Source organism: Rhinoderma darwinii, chromosome 10 (genome assembly GCF_050947455.1).
Source record: "Rhinoderma darwinii isolate aRhiDar2 chromosome 10, aRhiDar2.hap1, whole genome shotgun sequence".
In the NCBI taxonomy this organism is placed as follows: Eukaryota; Metazoa; Chordata; class Amphibia; order Anura; family Rhinodermatidae; genus Rhinoderma; species Rhinoderma darwinii.
Genome location: NC_134696.1, coordinates 24,683,007 through 24,707,067, shown reverse-complemented (window position 1 = coordinate 24,707,067; position 24,061 = coordinate 24,683,007). Strand labels below are relative to the sequence as shown.

General features: G+C 41.9%; 1 protein-coding gene across 7 annotated transcripts in view; it reads right to left on the bottom strand.

Moving 5' to 3' along the window:
* KAZN (kazrin, periplakin interacting protein) overlaps positions 1–24,061 on the bottom strand; it is a 333,751-nt gene that overhangs the window by 33,416 nt on the left and 276,274 nt on the right. For all 7 annotated transcript variants that reach the window (XR_012850831.1, XM_075839523.1, XM_075839524.1 and 4 more), the window contains exons 5-6: positions 15,003–15,194; positions 5,467–5,603 (exon numbers count right to left, since the gene is read on the bottom strand). Coding sequence is in view for 6 of the 7 variants with exons in the window: in XM_075839523.1 (XP_075695638.1) it covers positions 5,467–5,603; positions 15,003–15,194 (329 nt within the window). In the remaining variant the exon portion in view is untranslated. The remainder of the gene's footprint in view (positions 1–5,466; positions 5,604–15,002; positions 15,195–24,061) is intronic.

The window sequence follows — 24,061 nt, the reverse complement described above, 5'->3', positions numbered from 1 at the left end:
ATTTTAACATTTTACATTTATTCCACCCCACTATATTTTATCCATGCCCCTTTTCCCTGCCTTCATTTGCGGCCTCCCCTGTGCTATGAGGTCTGGCGCCGCTTAGCATTAGCGTTCCCATGACCACCAACGTCCCATGGATATCTTGGCGTCATGTCATGATGCTGGTTGCGGCGCTCAGGGGCGGTTCCAAACAAGGTGGGGCCAAGCATCTGTTGCTCGTGGCTCAGGTGTTTTGGCACCGGTTCATTATCTCTTCCCCCTATATATTCTGGTCTTTTTAGCCATTAGGCCTCCTGACAAAGCCATAGGCGAAACGCGCGTCGAGATGTGCTTTTTTGTACATCATCTATTCCTTCCTAGGACTTTCCAATCACAGCCACCGGTATGTTGTCAGTCTCTATTTACAAAGCTCAGGGTACATTTTTCTGGTGAGGTTGGGCATTATTTTGCTTTATATACCTATGGGTTATTATATACTAATGACTTGGCATCAGAGACTGAATGAATGTCTGTATGGGTGTTCGGTAGACTCTTTTTGGACTCTTTTTTTTCACCTGTCAGTACCACAAGGGATTTTGCTCAAAACCTGCAATTAATTTCCATCAATATTCATTTTTTGCTTCGGTGAGACTTATACCTGAAACGATCGACATGTTGTGTTGAGAATATAAATCATTACATTATGCCGACAAAGCAGTGATGGGCTATAATGGATTTTTTCTCCATTTAGACACTTTAAGCTTCATTATATTGTACAGGCAGGAATAACGGAGGAAATACAATGAGAGCCAATTGTCACCCGCGTGTGATACATAATAGCAAGTAAGGGAAGTTTTCTGCATTTGACTTCTGGTATGCCATACAATGTAGCTCTTCAATCTCAAGTCCTTAAACATTTGTGTTACAATAAATACCTATTGACTTCTCTGTAAAGGTAATTTGCATTCTACACACAATGGAGACGGCAGTGCTTATGGAAAAGCTTTCTAGTCAAAAGTTTGGAGGTTATCATAGTTTACCTAGCCCTATAATAAAAGATGCCGGTAGCAACTTTCTATCACAACACACACACACACACACACACACACACACACACACACACACACACACTACCACAATATCACCCCCTATAGGCAAGATCATGGATTGGAACAGGTAGAAGAATTAACTGGAATTGGTATCCCCAAAAAATTCTGTGCGTCTTTCGAATTGTATTTGAGTTCTTGATTTTAATTTTTTTACATTATTTTGGGGTACATTTAGCATATAATATATAATAATTTACTTAGAGTTTTCTTTATTTTAATCAAGTTAAATAACTTGCGCAGGCTTTTACAAATATGTGTGCCAGTGTGCGATAGCCAGCTCCTGTGCCCACAAGTGCATTATGACGTACATGGGGAAGCGGGATAATACAGCCCCCCCCCACTTATGTGGAAATGGGTTGAAAAAAAAATGTGGAAAAGACCATTTATCCGGAATAAAAAATAATAATTCCGATTTGCAGAAAAAGCCCAAAACAACAGCGGACATTACTCACTTAAGGAACGAGTAATTAAAAGAACAAGGTTCCTTTATAATCTGCTCCGGACTTTCATTACTTCTCTATTTCCTGCAACTATACAAAACTTCACACACCCTGTGCAAACTTCCGCTTTCCAAAACATGGATACAAGTGTCATCACCTAATGTGGCGGATAACTGGAGCTCCTGGCAGGGAGCAAAAACCAGAGTCTGTTCTAACCAAAACACAGACAACCTGCGCCGCCTTTACTGGCCATTACGAACACAGAGAACTAGTCACATGTCAAAAATGGATGAAATATTGTAGAATGCCCTGCGGGGCGTATAAATCTGCATGGTTATGTAGGGGTTACATTTCTCCCCCTGCTTGTTCTCAATTACTGCTCTGCCTGTGTAAGTATCAGTCATCACCGCTCATACCTTAGAAAAATCAGGATGTTTTAGGTCAGGTTTAGAGATATGGAATTCCTTAAACTGTAGGAGGGCAGGGGAAAAAAAAAAAAAAATTCACCCCCAGAAAACAAGTGATTGTCATCAGTAACCCATGATACATTTGTTGGTGCAATCCTGGGTTGCAGAGGTAGCAGTCAGACCCGGGCTCGGGTGCGAGAGGGGCCCAAATGGTTCTTGGTCACATAAGAAACCTGTAGTATTAATGGCACCTAGAAGGTGGGGGGACCCGTTACAGATTTTGCATTGGGGCCCAGGAGCTTAAAGCTACTCCCCTGGTGCAATCTAAGGTGGACTCATGGAACCATCCAGAGATATTGCAAGAAGCTTTAGTATCCAATGCCCCAACAATCACATACCATTAACAGTACGGCTATCTCGAATTTTACATAACCACTCCAATGGGTCCGTCACTGGTAAAATATGGACAAGCCCCCAAGATGCTATATTGGAGTTCAGTGAGGTTGTCACTTCCCTTATCCTTAATGGGATGGGCGATTCTCAGCTAGGAGGTTTTTTGAGTTTTGCAATTTGCCGCACTACATTGCCGTCTCACCCAGGAGAATGAAATAAGGTATTTAGGGCAGATTTTGTTTTCCCTCAATCACCCATATACCCACACATTTGTAGACAGAAGAGGACTGCGGTCCAGTACACAATTTTTCTGTGTGGAAAATTATTTCAATATGGGAAAGTTGTTTACTAAATAAAACCAGAACCCATAAAATAAGAAATTCCACACAGTGATCTGATCATGCAGGGTGTGGAGAAAATAGAGATAACCTGAGGCGGCAATAATTGGATTTATTACGCCGGTTTTCAAAGGAGTCGACGTTAACCTTTCTGTGTGACTGTAGTCTGCACACATCTTGTACAGGAACAGAGTGAACAATGGCTGCACTGCGTTCTATACGCCTCTTTGATTAGATGTGAATGGAAGGGGCTAGTGGGGAAATCAGAGGGAAGAAAGCGCGAACAATACCACCGTTATATAAACACTAAAGTGAACTTGGGCTTCCGTTGAGTGGGCAGCATGAAAAGATAGACAAAATTCAGAGCACGTTTTTTGGTCCTGAAATATTATACTCAGACACATTTCAATGACAAATCCAGCTCTGCTACATACTGGGTAAATAAAGAACATCTGACCACACTTTGACCAAGCAGCTACAATGGCTGTGCAACCTCCTGTACTTATTTATTTTAAAAAAATGAACTTGCTTTTAGAAATATGCATATTTTAGTATTGAGGTGCAGCCGCCATGTTTCTTAGTCATTGTTTTCTCTATCAGAAAGTTTCTGCTTTCATTGCTTAATGTTGTTTAAGAGCGAATGCAGAATGACTGCCTTCACAATTAGAGACACAATCACAATGCATCCGTATCATTCACAGACTGGTAGGCAGTACCAGCTGTGCCTTCATTATTTACAGGAAGAGACCAGTAGGCAGTACCAGCTGTGCCTTCATTATTTACAGGAAGAGACCAGTAGGCAGTACCAGCTCTGCCTTCATTATTTACAGGAAGAGACCATTAGGCAGTACCAGCTGTGCCTTCATTATTTACAGGAAGAGACCAGTAGGCAGTACCAGCTCTGCCTTCATTATTTACAGGAAGAGACCAGTAGGCAGTACCAGCTGTGCCTTCATTATTTACAGGAAGAGACCAGTAGGCAGTACCAGCTGTGCCTTCATTATTTACAGGAAGAGACCATTAGGCAGTACCAGCTGTGCCTTCATTATTTACAGGAAGAGACCAGTAGGCAGTACCAGCTCTGCCTTCATTATTTACAGGAAGAGACCAGTAGGCAGTACCAGCTGTGCCTTCATTATTTACAGGAAGAGACCATTAGGCAGTACCAGCTCTGCCTTCATTATTTACAGGAAGAGACCAGTAGGCAGTACCAGCTGTGCCTTCATTAGTTACAGGAAGAGACCAGTAGGCAGTACCAGCTCTGCCTTCATTATTTACAGGAAGAGACCAGTAGGCAGTACCAGCTGTGCCTTCATTATTTATAGGAAGAGACCAGTAGGCAGTACCAGCCGTGCCTTCATTATTTACAGGAAGAGACCATTAGGCAGTACCATCCGTGCTTTCATTATTTACATGAAGAGACCGGTATGCAGTACCAGCTGTGCCTTCATTTACAGGAAGAGACCAGTAGGCAGTACCAGCTGTGCCTTCATTATTTACAGGAAGAGACCATTAGGCAGTACCAGCTGTGCCTTCATTGTTTACTGGTAGGTAGGCAGTACCATCCGTGCTTTGATTATTTATAGGAAGAGACCAGTAGGCAGTACCAGCTGTGCCTTCATTATTTACAGGAAGAGACCATTAGGCAGTACCAGCTGTGCCTTCATTGTTTACTCGTAGGTAGGCAGTACCATCCGTGCTTTGATTATTTACAGGAAGAGACCGGTAGGCAGTACCAGCTGTGCCTTCATTATTTACAGGAAAAGACCAGTTGGCAGTACCAGCTGTGCCTTCATTGTTTACTGGTAGGTAGGCAGTACCATCCGTGCTTTGATTATTTATAGGAAGAGACCAGTAGGCAGTACCAGCTGTGCCTTCATTATTTACAGGAAGAGACCATTAGGCAGTACCAGCTGTGCCTTCATTGTTTACTCGTAGGTAGGCAGTACCATCCGTGCTTTGATTATTTACAGGAAGAGACCGGTAGGCAGTACCAGCTGTGCCTTCATTATTTACAGGAAAAGACCAGTTGGCAGTACCAGCTGTGCCTTCATTGTTTACTGGTAGGCAGGCAGTACCATCCGTGCCTTCAGTTTACAGGGAGAGACAGGTAGTAAGTACAATCTGTGCTTTCATTATTTACAGGAAGAGACCGGTAGGCGGTACCAGCTGTACCTTCATTATTTACAAGGGAAGACAGAGACTGTACTATATGTTGCTTCATTATTTACAGGGAGAGACAGGTAAGCAGTAACATGTGTGCTTACATCATTACAGGGGGAGGCAGAACTACCTGTACCTGCATTATTTACAGTGAGAGACAGTACTATCTGTGCCTACATGATTACAGTAAGACAGAGGGGCCCAACAAACTTGGCTGTTTCCGTCCGCCCCATAGACATTGAATGGTGCAGCAGGGCACATGTTCGACCACTGCACCACTCAAACCATTCATGAAGTGAGGAAGAACGGTGGGCTTAGAACCGCCCTTCATTCTTGTGATGGGTCAGGCCCCCAATGATCATACATTTATCACCTATCCTGTGAATAGGTAATAAATGTTTTTCGGGAGATAACCCCTTTAATGTAGGGGCCCTCAGATACTGGAAATTCATATCCTTGTAAAAAAAAAATATTATAAGGCTAAAAAAAAAAAAAAAGAGCACAATTTCCGTTAATGTGGCAGGGGAAGGTGTATGGATTATCAGAGAGCCTTTTTTAATTTTCTTTTGGTCTTTTAAAATTTGTAAGGTAATGGTTAGGGGATTTCCTACCAGCAGACAACCACTGCCCTTACCTTTCTATGTTGCTCATAATTTCGGATAAAGTCTCGCAGTTGCTCCTCCCGGCTTTCCAGCGTTGAATATAACTGTTCCATTTGGCTTACTAAATCTGCCTTCTCGGATTTTAAACGTCTGCGATCGGCTTTCATGGCTGAACAAAGGGAAAGAGAAATAATGGATTATTATTATACATTAGACATTCGGTTCAGTACATGCTGGGTGAAGTACTTTATTTGCCATTAAACTTTTAACATGTAAGTAGTTTTGATGAGGGGGTCAGAGCACGGAGACCCCCACCGATCGCTAATACAAAGTGGCAGAAATGCTTGGGTGAGCGCTGTGCTGCTTTGTTTCTGATCGGCTTTCCTCGAGAGCGGTGTATGGGCTCACTTGCCCGGCTTTCCAAGAGATCAGAAACTAAGCGACATCACTCACCCAAGCGCTTCTGCCGCTACATTTTAGTGATCGGTGGAGGTCTCAGTGCTCGGACCCCCACCGATCAAATCTTCCTAACATGTAAAAAGTCTTTTAAAAATGTAGTTACCCTTTAAGGAGACAGTAGTAACTAGGCTTTCCTTTACTTGGGACAATGATTTAGTATTCTGTCCTAGCCCTGTATCTAAATTCCCTGGCCAAGGCAGAGTGGCACGTTGGCAGCCCCATACTTCAGCACCCACGCCACATGCCCCACACTACATTTATTTCAGAAAAACCCTTATAAATCTCCGTCCTCTGATATCCAGTCTTAACACGCAGATACATTCCGGGATTTCATCAGAAGACACAAACCTGGAATGTGTTTATATTTGGTCTATAAAAAATACTTGTTAAAGCAAAAAGGAAAAAAAAAATGGAAACAATTACATGATCATAAAACAGACGGCATCCAGAAAGCCCACATTATACAGACCTCATATCATACATGGACGCTCAGAGGATCAGATAAGGGGACAGGCTGTTTCACAGGGTATAAAACCGGGTGGATGGGTGGATCAAGTACTATACTGGTATAAGTAAATGAAACAGATCGTCCGTAACGTGATCGTAACTGGCCAGCAGATGGATATATAATGCTTATATAATACAGAGATGAGCGGCACTGCATAGGCGCTGCTTATCTCGTCCTACAGAAACAGTCTGTCACAGATCACTTTCAGGAAATTCCTTCCCCTGTACTGACCATTGATTGACTCACATGTAATGTTTCCTCTCCAAGAGGCTCTTCAATAGAAGCAGTGCATATTATATAGGTCTGTGGTCCAGCTGCTGCAGAACCTCATAAAACACCTCAGATGCTGCAGACGTTCCTTATGAGAAAGATGAGGTAGTTCCAGATCAATAAACTGGGGACAGAACTCTCCCCCTTACTCACCAAAGAGGGTCTGCAGCAGCTCAGGTGTGCAATATAAGGAATAATGTATCACCGATTATAAAGCATATTGTCACCTAAGAGTTCTGTGACCAGTATAAATATTGCACCGCTAGCAGTGCTTTTATATGGCCACCGAAATCCTTGGTGACTCCTACAATTCACAGTAAGGGGAACATCATCCCAGGTATCTGGAAAATATTTAAAAAAACATGTGCTTGATGCTTAAAGGGGTATTGCCATCTAAGACATCCACGAGTTAGGCCATAAGTGTCTGATAGATGCGGGCCCCAGCTTTGGCCCCAGCACCTATCTCCAGAATGGCGGTCATCCAACCCAGTACCGCTTGGTGAGGTGCCCGCTGGCGCATTGCATCCAGACACTTAAGGGAGAGGTCTTCATTGTTTCCGCAAGTCCTATAGAAAATCAGAGTCTGCTAGGCAGGATGGGGGTTGGGTCCGCATCTATCAATCAGAAATTTATGCATATCCCATAAATGTCTTATATGGGAATACCCTTTAAAATTCTCAAGCCTCTAGAAATCTTACTGCACGGTGCAAACTTGATCCACAGGAGCAGACAAACTCAAAACTATATCCTAGGGCTCCTTTTTTGCATCTGATCCTTTTCTTTTTTTTTTTATGAATATACAGCCACTAGGGGGAGAATAGCATACATGGATAACATGTGAAACCCAATAGCTACCACCAGTCATTATACAGGTCTGGACTAATGTAAAGTATGGTCAAATTTCATAATATATCAGAATAATACTGCAGTAAGGCTCTGCACCTCCCAGCTGGTGGCTGTGCACTTCTATGCAGCAAGGCAAATAGGCAGAGCTGGAATCAGCAATTCCCAGAGGGAGCAACCTGGGGGCATCCCCTGGAGAAGAGCGGTGTAGGAAAGACAATACATTATAACATATTCGTGCCCTTTACGTTTCCACAATACTCCGCAGACGTTCCATCTGTTTTTAGACGCAGCGCTAGAACCCAAATTCCGTTCAGCAGTTCTGTTCAATGAAATAAAAGTCTCGCTCTCTATTGCCCTTATCGGAGCTCCTCAAAGCTGTGCTGGCACTTCGATTTTTAAAGCTAGGTCTTCAGGGACACCTCGCTATAAAATACACATGGTTGTGGTGCAGGGATGTGACAGCCTCGCTCCACTTTTTCCACCGTACAGAATTCAGTCTATAAAGTTTTGAAGGAAAAGAACCTGGAATTAACAATTACATCGTTTTTAATATGGAGATATTTAGCTATGATGTCTCAGAAAGGAGGTCCAGGATTTTCTTTCAAAAACAGCGCCACTCTTGTCTAAAGGTTGAGTCAGGTATTGCAGCTCATACCTCTTCAGTTAAATGGGGAAAACTGAAATACCGGACACAGCCCATGAACAGGAGTGGCGCTGTTCGTGGCAAAAAAAAATAAAAAAAGTAGACTTTTTTTTTTCTTATCCTGGAAATCCCTTTTAAAGTGACACGAGTGGCCGCCTTTCCCGCTTAGGCAAGCAACCGAATGTCACTTAAAGCCATTACGAAATCGTACAGAGAGGCAGAATCAGGCAGAGTGGTCCAATTGCAAATGTGCAGCACCTCCCAGACCACCCTCTGACGTTGCATCACCCGCTGGCAATTCTAAAATTTGTGGCAGTGTCACTTTAATGTTCTATTTAATAGACTTCCAAAGAGGATAACCATTAATAACAGCCATGAAAATACACAAAGGGCTTGTCACCCAACTTTCCCGAGACCCTGAATGGAATATCAATTGCACCCGCTTTCCTTTCGCTCTACCTAAGTAACCCATTTGCCCTACTATATTTATGACCTAGGAAGATCAGGATGAAAACTGCTCAGAGTCTATTTTAGCCAAATAACAGAACGAACAGTCCCAGCAAGCCGAGCCAACATATTGTTTACAGCTCACAAATAAGACGGGATAAACTTTCGTTAAGAGGAACAGGTCTACACATCTGTTTCTGTATAGCACATAGTATAGGGCTTTATCCTCAGTTGCCCCTTTAAATCCCCTCAGGATAATATAATAAAGTCGGGGACGTTATGTAATAGTTCTGGGCGAGGCGACTGAACACTGACAAGTCAGCGGCGACAGGAATTTGGACCCTAATAATGAAATCCATCTACATGTGAGAGTGACTATCCGCAATGTGCTGCACATTAGTAGATGGAAAGTCTCCAGATGAATGGTGGTGTGAGGTTATTGTTCCAGGTCTACGGCAGCCTCCGGGGAGCTCACCGCACATCCTGTGCACCTGTTCTCAGCGTTACAATAGCGGCTGCTCATAGAAGGGTGGAAATGGCTGCTAGTGACTGCCAGGATTTCCAGTAGCGTCTAGGTTTTGCTTAGGCTCATGGGAAATGTAGTTTTTCTATATGAAATAATAACAGCCCACTCTAGACAACCAAAATGCCTCAGACTAGGCAAGATTATAAACTTCTTTCTAAGGCTGAGCTCACGCAGGGTGGATACGCTGCGTAAAAGCACGCAACGTATCTGACCTGTGCGGTTTTTCTCCCGGAACGTCTGCTGCGGAAAACTGCAGCACTGGCCTGCTAGCCGGCCGGCCTCCTGGCTTGACGTTTCATCCAAAGTGGCCACCACTGCAGCCTGTGATTGGCTGCAGCGGTCACATGGGACGAAACGTCATGCCAGGAGGAAGAAACAGACGCCCGGGTTAGAAGTAGAAGATAATTTTTTTTTCGGAGTTGCGTGTTTTGCGGCGGAATCGATGCGAACCCGCCGCCAAAAAAATGCAATTGCTATTTGTTGTGGGTTTTACCTTCCATTGAATTCAATGGGGAAAACCCGCAACAAATAAGCAGCGTTTACGCAAATACAATTGAAATGCTGGGGAATAAAATTCTGCACCGCAGGTCAATTTGAGTGTTTTGTCCGCTCCGTATTTACGCAGCGTGTGGAGGAGATTTGTTTTAGCTCATCCACTCTGCTGCTACTGTATTTGCTGCGGAACGTGTGAACTGACCCTAAAAGGCATTTCTGAAACAAGCAGGGGGTAGGTGTACAAAAAATAATACCATAGTGTTTAGGAGATAGACAGAAAAAAAACAAAAAAACAACAAATATAAAATCTAAACAAAACTGAAACGAATCGCAAATTTCTACTGAAATGGCAAAATGGCAAAATGGCAAGCATGAGAACCAAAAGTAATGTCTCTATAGTAGGATGAATATGGCTCTAACCAATGTATGAAGGGAAAAACAAAGCAGCTGTCATTTAACAGCTGCTCTATTCTTCATGATCTGGAGAGGCCATCAACTGACAGTCGCTTCCTTTTTTTTTGTGCATTATCCGGTCAACCACATAGGGGAACTTCATTAAACATACAGGGGGTAATTCGTTGTGATCTAAGGGCCCATGCGCTCCTGAGCAGGTGGTCATCTTTTGCACTGTGAATGAATATTTTTTTTTCTTTATAAGAGTAGGTTTACATTTACAACAAATTTATTTTTTTATTATTCCAGAGCATCTTTAATAAGAAATAAAAGAAACTTGCAAATAGTCTTGAAAAAAGATCTTCTACCACTGTCTCTACAGCTCTCATACAGACCTATGTGTCTCCATAGTTACAGACTACAAACCCTGAGTAGTCTGATCCTGCAGTCCATTCTCTTCCACCTGTCCCCTACTTCTAGCTAACCTATTGAATATACATTAGCAAGAAGTAAGGGACAGATGGGGAAAAATAGGACTGCAGAATCAGACTACAAAAGGGTTGGTTTGCAGTCTGTAACCATGGAAACACATAGGTCTGTATAGGAGCTGTAAACACAAAACGATAGGATATTTTTAGTGACCATTTGCAGGGTTGCTTTAGATTTTTTATTTTAGATGTAGCAGGTCGATAAAATAATGGTTGCAAAGGTGGACATCTCCTTTAAGAAAAGCAAGAGTTGCAATGGGCCAAGTCTGGACAATATACCGCAGACCTCAGGTCTAAACGAAGAACTCCATATAACCTGATTCTATGGCCTGATATATTTCCATCTATAGCAGCCACAATAGCAGTACAGGTCACCTTGCAATCTGTAAATTGATACAGAACATAAGTCATTGTGATCACCCCATAAATGACCGAGACAGGTGCTTCCCACAAAGGACAATGCATCTATGTGGTCGGGACAATACCCTGCGCTCTAATAATTGGAGTTTAATTCCACGTCGCTAATGCCTATTTATACAAATGGCCGGGAATCCTATATCCACTTAATTCCCGGGAGAGCAGATAGCGTCCTGCCCCCTGTACTCCAGTGAACAGCTTATCCTGACAGTGGGAGGAGGTCAGATTAAATGTGGACAAAGCACAGTGTAGAAACCTGGCGCAGGAAGAGAGGGGATCTCATGAAAGCTTCCCTCAAATAAAATGTTACTTCAAATAATCGTCGCTAATCCCTAAATACCGCGGCCCTTATCTAAACAGGAAGCTCACATCTCTGGCTTATGTCATCCCTCATCATTGGGTAATGAGCCCATAACATTCAGAGCCTTACTTGTAGAAAAATAAAAAACTATATTTAGTGCTCTATAAGTAGGGTAGATGAACAATCAATGGTGACAAAACAAACTTGAGCGAAAAGAAAGAAAAGTTATTTTATAGCAGCGGTAAAAGTCTTGGCAAAACAGACCGAAACAGTGATGAGGGGGAGGAAACAAATGAATAATGTGCCAAAAATGATATTCCTACCAGCAGACCTCAACTACAGCAAAAGGCGAGAAGAAGAGGACATGTCACCACCAGGTGGCGATCTACACAAAACATTACGGCACAGAGAACACCATTTACCACATAGGGACAACCTCGCACTCCAAAAACCTTATTTAAGATTTTTACATAAGATTCACGAGGAGTCACCACTGAAATGTAACATTTTATAGTTCAAAATTAAAACCCAAGTATTCTACAGCCGGTGCTTCAGGACGTCTAACCAGCATCTGGAAAAAAAAAAATAGTCCCATATGCCAAAGTGAACATAGAAAGGGGTTTCAATATTGTAGAGGCTGGAGACACACCCGGCGACCTTTGGCAAACAGAAAATATTAATGGTGGGGCCTTAAAATCTTATTTTAGGTGTTTTTTTTACATGTAGTTATCACATTCCACCACATTGCTCATGGATGTCGATTAGCACCCCCACCTTTCTTGTATTCCCTATAAGATCATATCAGAACCTCCAATCTGGCTGGTCTTTTGCAAACAATAATAGTAAAAATACTCAATTCAGAGACTTGTGCTTAATATGGAATTGGGTTTATACCCGGCGCCAGCTTCTTCATGTCTGTATATAGTATGTACTGTATAGTGAATCATGATGAAGCTAGTGGCAGGTATAAACCAGATTCAGTATTTAGTACATACAACATACAGACCTGAGGAAGCTGGTGAGGTATAAACCCAATTCACTATTCAGGAAATACCGTATACAAACCTGACGAAGCTAGCATCACGTATAAACCTGATTGAGTATCCAGAACATACAATATACAAACCTGAGGAAGTTGGCGCCAGTTATAAAGCCAATTTATTAATAAGGATATACCATGTACAAACATGATAAAGCGAATGCCGGTTTGTAGATTGTATATCCTGATTAGTAATTTGGGGTTATACCTGGCGCCAACTTCCCCAAGTCTATATATTGCATGTACTAAATAGTGAATCAGGTTTATACCTACCGCTAGGTTCATCAGATTTGTATATGGTATATCCGGATTAGTGAATTGGGTTTATACCTGGCGCCAACTCCCTCACGTCTGTATATTGTGTGTACTAACTAAATAGTAAGTCAGGTTTATAACTGGTGCCAGCTACATCTGGCATGTATAAGGCATGTGCTGAATAGTAAACTGGGTTTATACCTGGCGCCAGCTTCATCGCATTTGTATGTGAAGACATTCCAATCACCTTGCTCACCTTATTAAACCTAAGTATCCCCAAAATATCATAAAACTGCACAAAACAAGTCAATACGAGGTCAATTGCTGTATGGTCATGATGAACTAGAAAAAGAGTCGAATCCGGTGCATTGCGGCGGTATAGTGTACGTCTGCTGTCAGTAGATGAGCTCACACATCCAGTTTTATGGGGGCATTAGATACTGGAAGAAGGGGGGGTACATCCATCGTAATACCAGGTACGCTACAACAATGCACATGTAATGTGTTGAGAAAAATCAGAACATGATTACAGCATGTTACTATGGGTGTGGTCAAAGTGATCGGATTTGTCATTGGGAAAGGGTAAAATCCGAGACTACATTTATTAATGACTTGTATATGGTGCCAACAGCTGCTGCAGCACAGACACACACAGAATTATATACACGGTAGATATTGCAATACATCAAAAAGACATTTAAATCAACAAAACAGAAATCGGTGCCATGCTGGATGCTTGTACTTGTGCATAACGTAGGAGCTGGGATCACGGTTTGCCTTGGAATTGTTGGGTGGCAGAATGCCAAGGTAAAGGAAAGAGTTGAGGTTAGGCGTCCACACATCTACAATGGTTGGTGAATTCCACTAATGATCAGTAACACATGTGCCAAGAGTATGGCCATGTCTGCACACAGGTGAAAGTATTGCATTAATATGGCGCAAAGAAACAACCGCTGCAGTGATTTAATGTCTAGTGCCACGAAATGCCACCAGTACCATTAATAAAGACAACTGCACTTTTTTTTAACGTTGTGTTATTTCCCCATTGACGTTGGTGAAGGAAAATATGAAAGAAAACAAAAAACTAAATCTAGCACAAAATGATAAGATAAAATATTACTGCTGGCCTACTGGTTGTACTAGTGGTGGTGCTGGAGAACTATTGCTGTGAAGTGCTACTATGGGGTTGTCACGAAGACAGTGATGCTGCCAGCGGATATTAGTTTCCACCTGAGGTTGTGACACGGAAAAGATCTGGTAGCGACAAGGCCTGACCAATGTTGGCGGCGGTTCCTCATCAAATTTTTATTGTTAGGCTTCAGAGTAATAGTGTCATATAATATGTGACTAACCTAAAGGGGCATTCCCATGTCAGACATTTATGGCATATCCACAAGATAGGCCATAAATGTCCGATAGATGCGGGTCCCACCTCGGTTTCTGCAATTCCCATTCACTTCTATAGGAGCTCCGGAAAAAGCGTAGCACAACGCGCTCTGCTATTTCCGGAAAACACAGCCACCATGTAACTCATTGGCCAGAGCCTAGCGACAGTAGATAGGGTGGGAATCAAGAGGCCCTGGTCTAGAGATAGGTGCGGATCCCAGAGGTGGGACCCGCAACTATTGGAGATTTATGGCAACTCTGGTGGACTCGAGCCATTCATGCACTGATCTGAATGGGCTCCATGTAAAAGCTGATGCAGGGGAAATGTCTGGCCCTACCCAACGATACCTCTGTATATCCTCAACTCTCTGATCTCTCCTTTGTTCACCGCCTCCCTCCGCCTTGTAAAAATTGGTGTTTGATAATGCGTTGCCTACAATATTTCTTCTGCCACATATGAAAACCTTTTCAACCTTCCATGTCTGTGGTGCGCTGGAGGTCCCCATGAGGTGAAGGCCCTAGGTGGTGGTGCACAGCTAAGGAGGAAGGAAAGTAAGCCTAAAAAAAAACCGTTTCCTTTCACTGACGGCAGGGAAAGTTTTTGAAAATTGGAAGAATTTAGGCATAAACTGGACAAGTGGAGTGGAGATTTCTGTGGCACTATTAGAAGTCGCATGTGTAGCCAATGCCTTCGGCTACATTCAGACGAGCGTCGGCAACCTCGGACATGAAAAAATGGATGCTTTTCACTTCCGAGGTGCACCCATGCGGGACGTGTTGTCACGGATCCCCCATAGACTAGAGTCCTATTTTTTTTCACAGACCCTACACACACTTCATTGAAACAATGGTCGTGTGAACGGCCCCATTGAAATACACGAGTCCACGTGACGGCCGTGGTTTTAACGGCTGTCACACGGACATCACGTCATCTGAATGAGCTCTTAGTGGTATACAGGAGAGGAATTCTGAATATGCTGCAAATCTTTCTTCAGGCCGATCATTTTCATTATATTAGAGGAGGAAAGCGGTCACCAGTAGATCCCATCTATACCGGACAAATAATGTGGAAGTACACAGACTGGCAAACATTACCCTGAAGTGCCTCCTTTGCCCGCGCCAACTCCTGTTCTTTCTGTGCCAGCTGCACCTTGAGTTCCGTAACAGAGAGTACCTCCGCCGAGCGGCTGTCATGTGACTCCTCCAGGTCCTTTGCTAACATTTCCTTCATTTGTCGGAGCAAGTGAACCTCATCTTGCAGCTGTGACACCTCTTCCCTTAGCAGCACTGCAAATTAAAGGAAACACAAGATTACAAGGGAGGAAGCTGGTTGTAATTCTGCAGAAATATGAAACCGACATGCAACAGAAAATGAATACGTCTTAATCAATAGTTCATCCAATCTGCCCATCTGCTTCCCTAGAGTGTACACAGAATAACAAAGGGGAGGAGACATCATTTTATTTTTAAAAAACCTGTTTCTTTAAAAATTAAAGGGCCGTTACATTTAAAATCTGCAGCTTACGAGAGTCCCACGTATGTAAAAGTTCCTGCAGTTTCCCAGAACTGGAGATATGTGAGAAGTAGCGAGTCCAACTCTTACTTCCTCAAATGGCTGATACCAGAGAGCAATGGATTGGATACAACTAGAAAGCATGGGTTTACTTCTAGACGTGAGTAAATAATACAGCGCTACATAGTGGTTTATGTTGCTTTTATTTCTCACACCTCACCAGACTATATAAAATCCTTGGCATCAATCCATTACCCACAATCCTCTGCAGGTGAGGGACAACGTCCTAAACATCTTGTAGCTTCCGGTAGAACCTGTTTGGACGGGTAATGTTACAAGTGTGTACACTCAGCATAAATTACCGGTCAATTCATTCTCTCCGAGTCATAGATTTGTACCAATGATAATCCTGGATGATTAGAGAGACAATGAAATGTCAATAAGCGAGAGGCAAATTAACCCCTACTTTATAATCCCTGTATACACGAATATCTTTTATGGATTTGATGGGACAATCCCATATCTATTCAGTCTCTGAACAATTCACGACATCGGAGGAACATCTGGCAAGAATTTACGGTGACTCAAAAAGTTTAATTTCCACCCGTCACAGAATTATATGCAAATTGCCTTAAAGGGGTATTCCTATCTAAGACATTAATGGCAAATACCCAGGATCTCCCGTCCCCGTTCTCCACCGTAATGCGGGATCCCGGTTCTCCAGATAGGTGCGGGTCCTAGAGCTGGAATCCCATAAATATGCCACAAATGTCTTAGATGAGAATAGCTTGAATTTATTTTAGAGGGACATTGAGTGAAGAGGACTGCAGGAATGGGGAGAGGGGAGTATCTGCACGTCTGGTCTGTATTAATTAAGGGGGTTTGAGCTCTGTATTATATATTAGGTGATCTTGTGTGAAGTCTGTATTTATTTAGGGGTTCTGTATTTAGCAAGGTCTGTGCGCTCAGCTTTATGTAAAGCTTTTTGAAATGTTTTTGGCGTCCCTTCTCAAAAGTTGGCAAGTATGTTTAACACTTGGACCACAAAAATTGCAGACCATACAGACTACGAAGACAAAGAAGTACCCTGAAGAAGATGTACAATGCTCCTCCTCCTCATCCTCCTCACTTGTCTCTTGGATCAAGAACTAAGAAAACTAATGGCAGTTGTATAAAATGCGAAAAAAAAATTTTTCTTTCTAATGTCTTTATGTTTTTAGCATGTCAACAAAAGGTATACATTCAACATTTGGATACCATCCAATATACAGATCAATGAACCCGAAATGAGAAAAATAAACATGGTATTGAGCAACATATAAGACACCCACCCGTAACCCCCTACAACAGCTTACTTTTGTCTAATCCGGGAAAGGAGGTCGATGGCCAATACGGATGACATCACGGCATCCATTGGGGTTGCCCAGAAGCTTTACTAGATAAGAGTTTCTCTGGTCTATTCCTCTAGTGCCCCCAACAGTTTTTGTTATTGTTTCGCTGGCTGTTTAGGATCAGTAAATTCGTAATTGCCAAGGGGTTCCCCTCAAGGGAAATCCTCATACCATGATCTGTTGAGGGTACTTGAGGACTGGAGATTAGAAACACTGTCCTAAAGCCCTGAAGGATGATAGTGCCTACTGAAACAACGATACTGCTGCAGAGGATCCATCATTGCATAACTAATTCTATGCATAACACCCTTTAAACTTTAGTTTATTTTAGGCACACAATTCCCGACTATAGTAAGCCCCTAAGATTCAACCATAATGGATTATCTAAAATAAAGAACAGAAAAAAATTGTTTTCTCCAGCTCAGAATAAAATGACATCTCACTGCATACGCCAAGCTTTTCTTGTGCACGGCTCTGACAAGGGGTCAAACCAAGTGACTCTCTGTACTTCTGGTGCAGAACAGTTCTGCAGTAGCCACAGGCAACAGTAAAAAGATTTCACAGATCAAAGACGCCTAATGACAAATTATAGGTCTCACGGGCAATTAAGGGTCAGGACTGCCCACGGTTTAAAGAGAACCTGACGTTCTAAAACATCTTAGTAAATTTAAGAAGGGTTTCAAATTTAGTGATTATGTGAGGACGCCTGGATTATACAGGACATAGTAATTCTGCAGTCTTTCTTGGATAACCTAAACCAAGAATTTTCCTTGTAAATGGTCTCTATTGCAATGGTTACATGTAAATCAATATAGGCGTTTATAAATTAAAAAAAGAAAAGGCAGAATTTAAGGGCATTGTGCCCGTGCTAGAATTCGAAAGTGGGAGAACTAGATCTATGGGTAATGTTGATCTCAGACTCCTATTAGGCAGAATAGAGGCAGACAACCCGAAATCTGCTGCTCTTTCCCTAATATTTTACACTGCAGCTCCTCCTTTGCAGATTGGCTTCTGTGTATATGCACAAGCCCATGACAATCTCACCACAAGTTCAGTGCATGAGGAGACTATTTACATCACAGCAAAACGATAAACTAAACCAAAGTGAAAAAGACCGAGAGCTGGTTAGAAATAATTGATATTGAAGAGGTTTGCTCACCAAATCTTACAACCTTCACTAGACACAATTATTTTTTATTTTAAAACATATACGGTAGCTGCAAAACGGACGTCTGAAAAGCAAGTAAAAGTAAAAACACATTAAACCTTCACTGCCTACATACTTTCCAAATTACAGCTCCCAAGACGTAACTTAAAGGCCATCTCCACCCAAATGAATAAAAAAAAATAGATACTTGGAAGTGTAAAGTAAAATATTACTCACTCGGATTCTTTGTCAAGGAACCTTGAAAACCAAGCAGCTGTTTAAAACGCTTAGGATACATAGGCGATTATAAAAAGTACTAACACAGCGAAGGCCACCACCCTCTCGAAATATAGTCACCCCAGTGATAAGCTGGCCACGCCTTAATATCTCACCTTACCAGTGCTCTGTGTCAATTTAAATGGATGGGCAACTATGGTCATGCTTTTTTTACGGCTCTTACTCCGTTCTTGTTGATGAGAAGTCCCAAGCAGACTCTTTCCCCGTCCGTACGCTGGGATATGGCATTTGAAAAGGACAGCCATCAACAATACTTAAAAAGTGTAGTGTGCTTTCGACAATCCATTTTTTGATAGAAAAGTTCCCCATCAATAAAATGATCGCAGGCTGTCCTGCTGCTGTAACCAATATAACTGCAGCGCCACCAGAGGGGAAATAAAGAATTACATACTCCCCATTCAAATCAATAGTCTGTCTATGTAATGTATGGACCTGCGGAGACCTCCAGGGTGGGAGACACTTTTCGAAGCTACTTTCCACTTTGACAAATAGATGAGGGGGTTCTGAATGGAGGACCCCCTTTTATTTATTCAGAATTTCCAAATAGGGTATTTGAAATGGGTTTTCTAAACCTTACAACCCCTGTATCCTAGAGGCAGTAATCTAATTGTAGTGTTAATCACTGACCATAGCTGAATAATGAGGCATCCAAACAAGAACTGGTTATTAGATTGACTATTACAAGTTAAACCCAACTAACTCACTCGATAAAACCAGCGGAGCAGCCTGTGGCTCAGTAGAGACGTAGGAATTAATCACAATACAAGTAATATCTCTACACACATTTGTAATTCAGAATTTATAATGTCATGTGCAGTCTGAGAGCCATGGACACCCAGCAAGGTGCGGGAAAAATCAAAGAAAGTGAAAAAACACTTTTTGGTTCAATAATAAATTTTTACCATAAAAAGGACAATAAAATGGAAAAACAAAAATTGTGAATGGTAAGAGATTATATTTTTTGTTAAAAAGTCTAAGCATTTTTTATGTAATGCGGAGCCACAATTATTGGGCATAGGATGTAAAAAACAAAAAGGAAAAAAACAAAAAACAAACAAAACAAAAAGGCAACTATGGTAGTCTACCTCCAAATTTTAGGATGCTTCATAATACAAACCTCCAAGTCCTACATTAAGCAACACCACGGGGGAGATTCTCAAATTTGGGCAAAGGAAGTGATAACGTCGCTTCTTCCTACACTTCAGGAGGAAAAACAAAAACTCTATAGCGCCATCTATCGATCGCAAACCTTGAAAGTCAAATCAAAGAGGCACCGACTGAGCGAGTCATCTTCATATAATGTTGAAATAGAGAGAAAGCTTTCATCCTTCTGGAGGAACTTTTTTTGCATATTTCTCAGAAAGCATCGCCCGAAGTCTCCACATCTTTTTGGTAGTGCTCCTTATGAGGAAATAGTATTCCATGAGCCACATTTTAAGATGACTTGCAGTGTATGAATGTCGGCCATACATGTAATGTAGTTGTTGGCCTGAACACTCAGTCATTTCCATAATCTTCTCATAAACATGCAAGCTTGGTCCACCAGCGCATGCATATTTATTCTATAGGAGGAGGAGGAGGAGGAGGAGGAGGAGGAAGAAAAGTGGCTGCTAGACAATTGACAGCAGTTTATTTCGAGGCAGTACAAAAGATCGGGCATGTTGACATCCAACATTACCAATCCTAATTTTCCCCAACATCTGCTGTTAGGGGTACAGTCGGGAGACCCCTAAGCACATTAGATTGTCTGCAGATCTCACTATAAAATTGGCAGCATTAATCTAATGTACTGGCATCTTAAAGGGTCTGTTCCCCCCCCCCCCCCCATAATCAGTGCCACCATTTTCAATGGACGGTCCCTGGTATTGCAGCTTAGCCGGATTAAAGTTAATGGGGCTGAGCTGCAATTCCAGACACTGCTCATGGACAAAATTTGTGCGGTTTGTGGAAAAAAGAGACACTTTTTCTAATCGCACAACCCCTTAATGATAGAAGAAACTCAAAAAAATCTACAGAAGCTCAAAGAACCCATCAGTGACAATATTTCTAAAAGCAAGGACAGTTTGAATACCATCTGCAGGTTAACAACGAAACTTAGAATTTGATGGCAGAAAAGAAGCTAAAGGTTTATCAAGTCTTCCCGTTTTAGGCCCTGTTCACACTTCGTTATTTTAACGTAGCCATAGGACCCCCCAACACCCGACACATGCCAAAAAAGTATCATTTTGGCATATGCATCGGCATACTTTTATTTATTTTTTAAACTGTATAGGAAAGTGTTGTCTGTTATGCTTTCCTATATGGAGGGATAAAGTAAAAGAACATTTACTGTTCCGTTTTTTTTTTTTTTGTTTTTTTTTTAATTGGGTGACACATGCCCATACAGTGGCATACATCATAGGCTTCTGTCGCAGGTATACTTTAAGAAATACTCCAGACTTAGGCCCCATGCACACGAATGTAAAAACTGCCGTAATTACGGGCCCATAGACTTATATTGGCCACAGGTACCTTCCCGTTTGCTTACAGGAAGGTGCCCGTGGCGTTGAAAAATATAGACCATGTCCTATTTTTTTATTTTACGGGCCGTGCTACTGTACTTTATAATGGGAGCACGGCCCGTAAAAACATCCGGCTGCCCGTGGTCGGCCGTGCCCGTAATTACGGGTCGTAATTACGGGCACGGTCGTGTGCATGAGGCCTTATACCTCCGATGAAGGAAAGGAAGAAAACAAGGTGTGAACAGAGACTTACTTGGTTCCAAAAAACATACTAAATCATATGCATGTGTATACGGTAGATCAATTACAAGGTCTGATCGGCTGGGACAGAAACGTTGTCGTTTAATTACTACAAATAGTAAAAAGGACCATTTATACATCACAATTGGTCAAAACCAACAACTCTGACAAAATAGTTACAACCTCAAGATTGATATTTTCCACATTACAACCAGCGTATGTACGAAGACAATTTGTAAATTTGATGGTACTGAAAAAGCTTATTCACAAGGGCACGAAGCCTGTACAGCAGAACATTGAGATTATACGATCCCTTAGAATAGAGACTCATGGCCACCATGCACTGCCGTTCGGGTTCCATCAGACGCTGTACGTACGGAAATATTCTCCCCTAATTCAATGCTTTTAGGGGAGAATATCTCTGTATATATGGAGAACGACAGAACATGCCACACTTTTTTTCTATCTGAATCGTACAATAAAACTTCTGTATAAAAAAAAAAAAAAAAAAAAAAAAAAAAAAATCGGAGGCAAACCGAGGTACGGTAGTCAGAGCATGACCTTACACTTTATTTATAATGGGCAAAAATCGTTAGATTCTTGTTTTCAGAAAGATCATAAGGCCTCGTTCACATCTGCGTTGGAGTCCCGTTCTGGCGTTCCGTCGGAGCTTTCCATCAGAACGGGACCCTGAACAGAAACTGACAGACGGAAACCACAGGTTTCCGTTTCCATAACCATTGATTTCAATGGTGACGGGTGCCCATGATTTCCATTTGTCTCTGTTGTGCACTGGACCCGTAGTTTTGCCAGAAGCAATAGCGTAATCGATGCACATGGTTTCAGTTTGTCACCGTTGTGTAAGGGTTCCGTCGTTTTGACGGAATCAATACCGTAGTCGTATGCGCTATTCATTCCGTCAAAATCGACGGAACCCTTACACAAAAATGACCAACGGAAACCATTTGCACCAGATCAGTCACCATTGAAATCAATGATGATGCAAACGAAAGCCTATGTTTTCAGTTTGTTTCAGTTTGGAATCCGTTCATGGGTTCCCCTGACGGAAAGCTCCGGCGGAACCCATGAACGAAGTCCCGACGCAGATGTGAACGAAGCCTTAAAAAAGTGTGAATAGGACTCTGGTCAAACGGGGAAGCTACATCAATGACATGAATGAGAGGAGATTCTGTTAACCATTTATAGATCACCATGATATGTGATCTACTAGTCTTCTCATTCAAATGACTAAAGATGACCAAACTAAATGTTGATGGACCCAGCGTTAAACACAAGCAGGACCGTATTGATCAAGGTTTCAGTATAACAATATGCCCTGAACAAAGACGTGCAGACAGGATCAATAAATGCTGAGTTGCATTAAGTCCAAGGGGGAAGTGTCACGCTATTCGGATATTGCTACAGCTATGTCTGCGAAGACCTTGGCACACGGTTTATCCGCTGACAAGGGTGCTAAGGAAGGAGCCAATAGCTAAATTACTATCACAATATCCTTGACACATCCAGCCTGCTAAAAATATGAGATTTATTTAAGAAAGCTCCTTGTAAATTTCAAAAGGTCTACGTGTAAATGTTTTTCGATGTCTAAGGACTTTCAGAGGAGTTGTGTTCCATTCTTCAATGTGTCAAAACCACTAAACTCCTTGTTTGTTCTTCCAAGGTAAAAGACAATAGGTCCAGGAAGTAGTTGAGCAAGAATGAGAAAACAAAACCCCAAAAACCCTCTCACTTTGCTTATATATTCATAACGCGGTGGGCTACATGACTGGTGGACAAGGTGACTTATTGATGTTTCTCCACAAAGTTGCATTGTGGCATCAAAACCAATAGAAGCCATTGGCAACCCCAATAGCTTTGATGGGGAGCAAGTGATTGTGGGGCAGGACATCCAAAAGAATGACATTTTGTGCTATTGTTGAAGCCAAACCACAACTAGTTGAGTCCTCTGTAAATTTTCTGGAACAATATATAGTGTTATGTTGGCAAATCTGTCCTTTTAATACCGGAAAAAAAAAAGAAGATGGATTTATGAAATTTATTAACTTGACAAGTCAATCCGTCTCAACATTCCACACTCTCAAACATCGAAAATATGCTTTCAGTCTATGGGCAACTGCTTCAAAGCAGAGATGAGCGAGATAAAAGATCTTCAGATCCTCTATGAAGACTAAACCCAACGTATTTCCCAAGGTATTAAAATATATTATATTGTTGACATACAACAGCAGTGTCGGTCCTCTTGCATTATTCAAGTTCAGAACAATCAATTGGCCAACTAAAAAACCCTGAAAAAATAGAGAAATTATGAAGCAGGCTGAAAATGTGGTCTAAAGAGGACTCCTGCGAAAAAGCTCATCTCAGATGGTCATGCTGGCTCAAAAATGCAGACCCAGGCTGTAATTGATCTACAGAATTCCAGAAGGGAATTTCACATGAATTGGTCATCTAACCCTGACCTTCCTAGATGATAAAGCCGGCCACACGCTAGAGATTTTGGATGGTGGAAAAGGCAGATTTAGTAAATTTTTTGCCGATAATCGGCACCTTTTTGTGACATGAACAAGAATGACAGAAACCGATAGAAAACAGTTTATTTGCAGTGTTGGATTTTTTTTGGTCATTGTCGGGTGCAGTCTTTGGAAAGTCATTTGTGCCAAACAACAGATTTGTATCCCATCAATAGGAGTCCAAACCTGGCCAAAGATCAAGAAGAAAAAAAATCAATTGGCAATTTGTCGGTTTAACTCATTTATTCGTCACTTAGCCGATTATGACATTGCCTTTAAACTGGCCATACACGAGATTTGAAATGGCCAATGCTAATAAAAACATGCATAGTTTGTAACCATGCATAAAAAGGTTGTCAGATTCTGGAGTAGGCAAGAACTAAAAATAAAATAAAAAACTAAATATATATTTTTATACAGCCCATAAGTATGTTATGGCTTACTATGGTCTGAAAAACTCCAACCCGACATGTATTTGACCAGTGTGCGACTTCTTTCTGACTCAATGGTTGTCTGCGTTCCATCAGTCCTTCACTT